This window comes from Nicotiana attenuata, unplaced genomic scaffold (genome assembly GCF_001879085.1).
Source record: "Nicotiana attenuata strain UT unplaced genomic scaffold, NIATTr2, whole genome shotgun sequence".
NCBI lineage: Eukaryota > Viridiplantae > Streptophyta > Magnoliopsida > Solanales > Solanaceae > Nicotiana > Nicotiana attenuata.
Window position 1 is genome coordinate 35,025 of NW_017675269.1, and position 10,337 is coordinate 45,361.

Consider the following 10,337-nt stretch of genomic DNA (forward strand, 5'->3'; position numbering starts at 1 on the left):
ACAAAAGGTATCTCAACCCAACTTATGTAGAATTTTACTTAGTTGCCCCAATTTTACTCTTTTTTTTTGGTATTTTCAATTTTCTGTTCTTTTGTTTTTCCGCATAATTCAATTTTCTGCACCACCCACTTACCCACCCTACCCCCCTCCCCCACGCGCAAACCCCTAAAAAAGATTTTTTTACCTTTTTTTTGTATTTTCAATTTTCTGTTTTTTTTTCTGAACCACTCCCCCCCCCCCCNACTTTTTTTTTACTTTTTCTTTTATTTTCAATTTTCTGTTTTCAGTTTTTTCGTTTTTCTGCACCGCCCGCCCGCCCCAACCCCTCCCCCCACCCACACCCCAACACGCAAAAGAGTTTTCAACTTACACATTTTAAGGTAAAAGGCTTTTTTATGCAAGATGAGCATGGTTCTAAAACATGGGTCAAGTGGGCGGGTTGGGCTATGACCCATTGTTTAGCCCATCTGGCCCAGCCCATCTTAGCCCAAGTACACTTTGGGCTGCGTTGGGCAATGACCCATTTATTGACCTAACCCATCTTGACCCGCCCAAATTCAGCCCAACCCGCCCATTTGCCACCCCTAGTCACGGCTTCGAACTGTGTAATCAATCACTAATGCTTGCACTAAAGTGGGCTGCCTACATCATACTTTGGAGTGCGACCCTTCTCTATAACTTGTGTGAACGCAAAATGCTTCATGCATTGGACTGTCTTTTTGATATCGCTTGTGAAACTTTTTGTAATGCTACCGCCTCTAGGTATGGCATTTCTATGGTGTTTGTTTAAGAAAAAATTGGAAAACTTTTCGTGAAACGCTGCTTTACAGATAACTCATTCAAACAAACCTAAAACACACTACAAATGTGGTTGCTGTCATCATCAACCACAAATATGATTATGTGAATAACTTATATTCTTATTCATTAATCTATCACACAGATAGTGTTGTCTTTAATTTCTTTTTCTTGACAAAAACAAAACAGAAAGAAATTATTGGATCAAATCATGTTGGATCGGTTTTGGGGTGAGTTGAGTTCTAAATCGGTCCAATTTCTTAATTAGTTTCTTAGCTATTGTTTTTCTTAAAATTAAACTTGTCACGTTATTAAATCTCACAAGAAAATATATTATCCGGTGATGACCCCATAAGTTGAATGACTATTCAAAGTTAAAATAGCATAGGCTAGTCAGTTTTCAGATTGGTCATTCACAAAATAGCCAGTGTTTGCAAAGTCATTGAAAAATAGCAACTATTTTGCTGCAACAGGGACCGGTCCAGCATAATATACTGGAGATCGGTGCACCTGTGTATGAACTTCCAGCATATTATGCTGGAACTCCAACACGCGGAAAGTTCCAGCATAATATACTGGAGATTGGTGCATTGTATATGAACTTCCAGCATATTATACTGGACCGGTATATTATACTGGAACTCCAGTATATTATGCTGGAGTTCCAGTATACTTATGTTGGAACTCCATTATAATATGCTGGAGTTCCAGTATACTTTTGCTGGAACTCCATTATAATATGCTGGAGTGTTTTTCGGATTTTGAACAGTGTTTTCGTTCAAATTTATCTTTACATGAAAAGTGGCTAAACTTCGATTACTTTTGAAACTGTGGCTATTTTTAAATGACCACTTGTAAATCTGGCTATTTTTGAATTTCTCCCCTATTCAAACAATCAACTCAGTTGGATAAATATTACTAATAACCTTAAGAGTTACATTTCATAGATACTAGTTATATGCTCTTTTGACTGTTGGAGTGTGTCACCATCCTATCTAAAAGATTAAGCTGATAAATAGGGAACACACTTTTATTTACTTAATTATGTCTTTAATAGGCATTTAGATGTGAGAAACTAACAATATACAAGTCAATGAGAAACAAGGCAGAGGGGAAAACCAATCTGTTAATTTTCAGAAGAACCAAACATAGAAGCACAAAACTTTGAATAACTCAGAACAACAACAGCAATAACATACCCAGTATAATCTCACAAATGGAGTCTGAGAAAGGTAGTGCGTATGCACACCTTACTCCTACCTTGTGTGAGGTAGAAAGACTGTTTCTAATAGACCCTCGGCTCAAAGAAAAAAACAAAGCAAGTTTGAGTAGAAAAACAATAGTAGTGAGGAGGCCATGTTGGAAATACTGGGGGAAAAAAAACAGTAACGACAACAAAATAATAAGATAGCCGATGCCAAAGGAAACAACAGGTAATATAAAAATTGCAGAATAGGACTTTGCATAACTCAGAACTGGCAAAAGTTATTAGACAACCTGTGGCAACACTTCTTTCATCTATTCAGTAACGTTCAACAACTACACATCAACAAATCCCAAGCACGCTGTATGGGAAATATGAATCTTTCATGTCCATTTAAGCTCTTCTCAATCCGATATCATACAAAATTAAACAAAAATTAAAGTAAAAAGCTCTAGAAGTTCTCTATATTTTCTACTGACACGACTAAATAGATCCTAGAAAACATTGGAAACCTATTCAGTAATCTTTGCGTTGCGTAAACTACCACCTTTTTGTACAGAAAATTTCAGGTTTAGCTATTGGATGTATCTCAATCATTTATCACATTCTGTCTCTTGTGGAAACAACCTCTTGCAGAAATGCAGGATAAGGCAGCGTACAATAGACCCTTGTGATCCGGCCCTTCCCCGGACCCCGCACTTAGCGGGAACTTAGTGCACCGGACTGCTTTTTTTTTTTTTTTGTCTGTCTTTAATTAACCAAACTGCAGAATGAGTGAGCTATATCAGGTATTACAGAGGGGAATAAGAAGTGTATGTGCTATATCAGGTTGTATGCTGGCAGATCTTCTATTCTTTGTATATCTTCTAATGATAATTCTCTCTCTAATTGCGTCCTCGTCGCTTGCAAAACATCCTGAAGGAATAAAACAAAAATGCTTTCGTAGAGTGTAGAGGAAAAGTAAGCTACATACTGTGAAACATTCTGTTTTGTTTTAGATCTACAATTATCTTCATATACAGATCATAGGACCAACTATTTATGCTAAACATACACTGTTCTTTGGACAAACACAGCAGTAAAAAAATAATATTGAGTAAATATTGATACGGGTTCATGACATTTTCCTCTAATGATAAACACGTTGTGAGAAATGGAAGGGCGAGAGCTGGGGCGGATGTAGGGTAATAGATACGGTTTCCTTCGAACCTAGTAGCTTTAGCTCATATCCTGTGTATGTGTAAAAAATCCACTAAATTCGTACAAAAAATATATTTAGAACCCGGTAAATCAGATGACCTATGAACTATGATAGAATTTCGAACTTGAACTCATAAAGTTCAAACACAGGATTCGCCTTTGGGCGAGTGTACGAGAGACATAGCCTAATGTGTGTGTGTGTGTGTGTGTGTGTGAGAGAGAGAGAGAGAGAGAGAGAAAGAGAGAGAGAGAGAGAGAGAAGTATACCTTAAACTCCATATATGAAGCACACATAGCCAGCCACTGTGCGTCCATCATCGCGAATGCTATACAGTATAGAACATCAAATGCCTCGTCATCCTCTGCAGTATATTTTAGCGAAAAAGTTCATCTAGAAAGCACCCTGATTCAGTACTTAGGTTAATTTTCTATCTATATGACTGGCTTACCTCCTAATAACTTAACGAAATTAATTCCCGGTAGACACTTTGGCTTTTCTGCAAGAGAAAAAGAAGAATGTTTAAGGCCGGCTCAGAATAGACAGGAAAATATTAGCAAAATGTATAATTTGAGACAATCAAGAATCATAAAGAATAATATTTGAAAGCAGAGGAGATTGTTCTTAATTAGTATAAATCACTTAAAACGTTAAATCACCTGAGTATAAGTCAAGCATCTGAATCAACATGAATGTAACGTTAATCCCAGCGACTGCAAATGGATACTCCCACGTTGCCCTAGATCCACTTCGCTTGAAAAGCAACCTATGAAAACAAGCCTTGATTTTGAATATATGCAATTAGTTATGACTTAATAAGCCGCAATCAGATTGTGAACACCTATATCTTCGCAAAACAGCTAAACATCATACCGGATATCTTGTTGCAAAAAACAGCAAATTCTCGAGTGAAATAAATCCACAACCCCTACAACAACATGATTTTTCAGATGAGAATAATATCTTAGACAACAAGAGTAAACTAAGTGCCGGAAGCTGGTGAGATATTTGAGATATGCATTCAAGCACATATCTCGGTGTTATTTTATAGTGGAATCATTGCAACAAAGAGTCAAAACAAAGCCAAGAATAAATGGTAGACGAGGCGCTGCAAATGAATGGTAGGATACCTTTTTCTGTATAGATGAAAAAGCAAACTGCTATGTTCTAATTATTACAATTGACCAACAGAAATGAATCTCCTCTTACCAAAAAGTCTTACATATTTCTTCCCGCGAAAAGTGACAAAAATATCAATGTATCTTGTCAAAGCATTGAGGATATGAAAGGATGAAATTCACCTGAAGTCAGTCGATGGATTTGCTCCTTGCCAGCCCATATCCTTCCATTGCTCGGAGATCAAACTTTTTAGCTTCACATTTGGAAATGCTGCATTCCATAAAGCTTGAAGAGCTTCCTGAAATTTGGAGTTAATTATTTGCTAAAATACAGGTTATAACCAGAAAAACATAAACGATATCATTTAAAAGACATGCAGGTACCGATAGAAACAAAATCCAGAAAGAAAATGCAGAGATAACTAAGGTTTCCAAATTTTCCTTTATGACACAGATAAACTAAGTTACTACTCTAATGTGATAATAGTTACCGATAATATCATTAAGATTAAATTTTATAAAATAGTGATGTTGGTGCTTTGCCATGAAATTAGAGAGGCAGAATGTTTTAGTGACTTCTTGCAAACTTTTAGCATATTGAACTAACAAGGTGCCCATGGCCTGTGTAAACTTCCGATTTGTTACAAGAACAATTGCATAGCTTGTTTTTGTCTGCAACGTTACTAGTTATCAAAAACTGTAAAAGGAATGTTACTAGTATGATATAATTCTTTGAACATTACTCCAAATAATAGTCTATGTAAGTTTAAAAGTTTTTCCATACGAAGTGAACATAAAAAGAAAGGGCAGCCTGGTCTAAGCTCCCGCTATGCGCGGGTTCCGGGGAAGGGCCGGACCACACGGGTCTATTGTATGCAGCCTTACCCTGCATTTCTGCAAGAAACTGTTTCCATGGCTCAAACCCCTAACCACCCGGTCACACAGCAGCAACTTTACCGGTTACGCCACGGCTCCCTTTCTAAGTGAACATTTAAATTTAAATAAACATATTGGTCATAGAAGAATATTGGATCACACTTTTCATGAATATTGGGACCGCACTACATGACCTTAGCAAGTTGCAACTTCACTATCCCCAAAATATTAGCATTTCATGGTAACTATCAACTGAAATTAGCATGGAAATGAAAATAGAACAAGTATTTTGGAAATACTTGATGATCTAGGCGTGTTTCATCAAAAGGTACTCCTAGCCGTTCTTGAAGCGCACGTAATCTTTCTTCCTGGCAGAAGTTAAATATATATGAAAAAATCCACAATGTTACGAAGGTATAAACTACAAAGAGAATTTAAAAAAAAACTTCCATAATAGTCTCAACTATTTTGTACCAACAGAAAGAACCACTTCGCAAAGGAACAGATTGAACCAGATAGGCTAAAAAAGAAGCCTGTATAACTTCGATAGACATGAAATCGAGGTATAGGTCAGATAAACTCAACGGCCAACAACATGGTACTCTGGTTTACCTGAAGAGGAGTTAAAGGGTAGTCAAGATATTTATCGCTTCCAAACCGTCTATTGCCTGAGCGGTTGAAGATTCCTCCTATCCATGCTCGTGGTCCAACCATAGCATTAGCTACAGCCATCAAAATCCGATAAGTGAAATAAGCAAATAATTATGGAAATGTACACATTAGTTGATTAACATATTAAGTAAAGGGAACGACAGCTCAAAAAAGATAATAATACAGATGCAGCATCCCTAAATAAAATTATTCAGGTGGTAAATTAGAAGAATAATTTTCACTCACAAAAGCACTGAGCTAACTGAGAGATTACGTGAGGAGAATTATGCGACCATGCTGGCTCTTCATCAAGCTTCCTTCTTTGCCAATTACTTTCATCTTCATCAGCCTGAATTCATAAGTACTGTGAGATGAAATTAGGAACAAAAGTTTACTCTGCTTTTACATAATTTGTTATATGCAAGTAAAAAAACACAGGAAAGTGAAATTCTGACATCATCCACATAAATATGGTAATAGGCACAACGTCACGAGTCCATCAAGATTCAAGATCAATTTTAGCTGCAGCGCAAAGAGCATTAACTAAACTGATCATAATGTCGCACTAAGACGTAGGTACAAGCTAAAACCACTTCAAATTATTTTTATTTCTATAAGTTAGACAAATCGAAATGATTAAGACTAGCATTTGACATACTGTTTTAGGGCTGTAATTCAACTCCTTTGGTAGAGCTCAGGCCGCGCAAAAACAAGAAATGTATCGAGTTGCTTATAGATCATAGAAGAGTGCAGCAGAGAAATTCAAACAATTGTTTCAAGAAAATTGCACGTTAATGCTTTTCTAATCAACCCCTAGAATTTGCGATGATAGTTCAATCTTCCTATCGACAAGAGGGGTTGCTCTAGTGGTAAGAAACCTCCACTTCCAACCAAGAGGTTGTGAGTTCGAGTCACCCCAAGAGCAAGGTGGGGAGTTCTTGGAGGGAAGGATTCCGAGGCTCTATCGGAAACAACCTCTCTACCCCAGGGTAGGGGTAAGGTCTGCGTACACACTACCCTCCCCAGACCCCTCTAGTGGGATTATACTGGGTTGTTGTTATTGTAGTTGTAGTTGTAGTTGTAGTTTAGTCTTCCTGTCATCTAGCCTAAGAATCTTGTACAATCTTATAGAATGACCAAAGTTGTCCTACAGTAGTAGAAGTTCAAAAGTTTAAAGCATAGAGGATATCAAGTTCAAATATTTGTTTTGATAATCGAAAAATCCCCGAGGACCAGTGGAGCACGGTTCGAAAGTTGATAGATAGTGGGCCCGGATCTTGCCTACGAATAACCACAATAACACACATTGTTCAAGAATGGAAATTTGAACTGATGACACCTAATATTATTCATTCCCATCAACTATGCTTACATTCATTAACCGCGAAGCTACTAAACCTCAATGCCAAAACCAGGTATAATCGAACAACAACATAACCAGTATAATCCACAAGTGGGGTCCGGCCTCTGGGAAGGGTAGTGTGTACATAGACCTCACCCCTACCTTGTGAAGGTAGAGAGGTTGTTTCCGAAGACCCTCTGCTCAAGGACAAAGTGAAAAGGTACAGTAACAACAGTGATATAGTAAAATAACTGAAGCGAAAGAAATAACAGATATACACATAACTCCACGAACAAAAAATTGCCACGGTAAGGCAAAGGAATACACTCAACTACCCCCTAACCTTCTACACTAATCTTCGACCTCCGCACCCTCCTATCAAAGGTCATGCCTCCATAAGCTCATATGAATCATCAACATTTGTTTAGCTCAATTCGGTCCGCTTCATTCGACTATGCTAGCGTTAAACCAAGCTAAAGAACCAAACTTTCAACAAATTACAAGAATTCCAAGAAAAAGAACTAGAAGAATGAGGAAGAAAGAGGCTTACTTTATGATGGGAGGAGGCACAAGAAAGAATGCATTGACTACGCCTTAATCTCATTAGGAAGAAAAATGTTGGGAGGATGAAAGTTGCCGAATGTTTCAAACAGAAACCAAAAGGGTAAAACAGAATAGTATAATAAACAGTTGTTCAAATGATTACTTCAACCCATGCTTTCTTAAAATTCAAACTATCATCATTTTTATCCTCACTCTTACTTCTACCCTCCAAAATCCTGGAATCCCAATAAGGAAAGTTGGAGATTAACACCGCAATTAAAGGGAACTTTTGTTTAATGTTCTTAATTACAGGTGCACAAGAATGGGAAAAGTTCTCTTTTTTCTTTCTAAAAGGTAATAGAAAGATTAGTTCTTTTTGACATCCAACCATATCATATCATTACGTAAGACAAAAAGAATAAAAGTATATCTCAAACAAACATAAATTACACACCATTAATTTGCAAATTACATGCAGATACGAAAAAAAGAAACAAAGGTACCACATTTATGTTTGGACGGTGGTTACTGTTGTATTGTATCGTATTAAAAAAGCAGTCTGATGCACTACGCTTTCGCTATGCCCGCGTCCGGAAAAGGGTCGGACCACTTACAATAACTTTACCAGTTACGCTAAGGTCTCCCTTCAGTATTGTATCGTATTGTTACTTTAAATATAATGTTTGTTTTGATTGTTACTTAAATTTTTTTGTATCGTATCTTTAAATCCATAGTTCAGTAACGATGAAAAGTGTCATTTTATGTAACAACCGATTTGGTGTGGTCGAGGCGTTACCTTTTTTTCTCTCGTCTTATCCTTATTATTATTAAATAATCTTATTTTATCCTTTACCCTATCCATTTATATAATAATTCTATCACATACCCTACTTTTTCTTTGTAACATTACAAGTTTATTCTTCATATGTTGGTGCGTGATCTCATTATATGACGGAAACGATACAATAGATCCAAATGTTGTATTCATCAAAACAATTTAGTTGAATACAATACAATATAATACGATACATTATGAAACCGACATATAACAATTATCCAAACAAGCTGTTAATTGGCATATAATGAGAGAAATGCATGTTCTTGATTCAACTGTTCTTGATAATTAATAGAGAACTCAAAACGAACATAAAGTATGCACATTTGCATGTATAGAATTAAAAAAAGGGTACCTGTTTATGGCATAGAAAAAGATAAATTACATGTTCTTGTTGAAATGGCAGACACCTACAATGGGTAAATGGTGGTGCAGAGGAAGGTGGAAGAAGAAAAGAGGAAAAATGGAGAAATGTGACAAATTCTTGGGTTCCATAGCCATTAGCCAGCCATGTTGCTAAAACACCGCCTAATTTGTAGCCATGTTTAGCTATTTTTGCAGATTATAATCATTTGGACCCGCCTTACCTGATCAAGACTCATATTCCCTATCCTTTTTGTCTGTGTAAAAAAGAAAGGAATTTTTTTAGTTATATTATCATGCTATGGTATTATGTGTCAAGGTTCCGGAGCCTGAGGTCAATATTTAGCTTTTTTCCTATGTGAATTCTGAAATAAATTTATTAGCTTTTTAAATATATTATTTACATATTTAGAAAATACATAAAAAGTATTAATTATAAGTCAACATCATTAGCAATTCAACATATTTATAAATCTGTATACGGTAGAAATCAGGGCTACCCTATTTCATTCTTTGGCCGAGATAGGAATGTTGCGTCAAAGAGCTAGGACATCGAGTCCGGACCGAGGTCAACACCGATCGCGGCTAGAAAGAGACGGACTTCGAGTGACATCGGTATAACTTGATGACGGAAAAGGCAAGATATCCGCGATTGGTCGAGGATCGTGGCGTGAATCTCGGAACGGATCAATCTACGGCGGTTAATCAAATGTTAACATGATTTCCTGCTATTATTAGAAGTGTACCTTATTTAGGAATCCTCTATTATATAAAGAGGGATTCCATTCATTTGTAAGGATTGTTGTTCACTGATAAGAATTTATACACTCATTACTTTCTTGCTGTTTCACTTACTGTTCATCAAAGTTGCTTTATCATTTACTGTTCATACTATCCCACCTCGAGACTATCCCAAGTCGAGGTCGAGACCTGGCTAGCATACTGGTTTGACTTACTCTAATTTATTCATTTATTTTCTTGCTTATCAATTGGTATTGGACGAAATCACATATCCTTAAAACCACAATATAAGTTTAATTATTATCCGAATTTGAGGGCAAACAGTTTGGCGCCCAACGTGGGGCTAAGGGTAATAGTGATTGTCCGGTGCTGATTCTGATAATACACATTATTTTTACGCTTGTTCTTGTCAAGTATCTTTGCTCTCAGGTTAAAACATTTCAAACTCCAAAACGCACCCACACATGGTGAAGATGATCTCGGGTTTCACGGGGAAAATGATAATATAATTGCTCCAGGAGCCGAGGTGCCACAGGCTAATCTCGGGGGAGCACCGGTTGCCAATCCAGTCGATGTTAGTTCGCACGTTGCTTTAAATGCAGACCTAGGCGCGGACCCCGAAGGGAGTGTACGCAGAGAAGGCCAATCTGGTGGCCAAGGTACACAGG

General features: G+C 37.1%; 1 protein-coding gene across 5 annotated transcripts; it reads right to left on the reverse strand.

The window, feature by feature from the left end:
• Nucleotides 1-2,319: 2,319 nt before the first annotated feature.
• LOC109219884 (ELMO domain-containing protein A) lies at nt 2,320-9,083 on the reverse strand. Of its 5 annotated transcripts, none has more exons than XM_019384353.1 (10): nt 8,921-9,083; nt 6,092-6,194; nt 5,807-5,916; nt 5,494-5,562; nt 4,502-4,617; nt 4,074-4,128; nt 3,860-3,980; nt 3,652-3,699; nt 3,470-3,564; nt 2,320-2,917 (listed from the first exon to the last, which is right to left on the reverse strand). In XM_019384353.1, exons 3-10 carry the CDS (start codon nt 5,906-5,908, stop codon nt 2,822-2,824), a joined length of 702 nt encoding a protein of 233 aa, XP_019239898.1. In that variant the 5' UTR covers nt 5,909-5,916; nt 6,092-6,194; nt 8,921-9,083; the 3' UTR covers nt 2,320-2,821. The 5 variants fall into 5 exon arrangements, with proteins under 5 accessions (XP_019239898.1, XP_019239895.1, XP_019239893.1 ...); XM_019384350.1 differs by lacking the exon at nt 8,921-9,083 and adding an exon at nt 7,738-8,031 and having other exon boundaries at nt 3,470-3,528; XM_019384348.1 differs by lacking the exon at nt 8,921-9,083 and adding an exon at nt 7,738-8,027.
• Between the last annotated feature and the right edge of the window lie 1,254 nt (nt 9,084-10,337).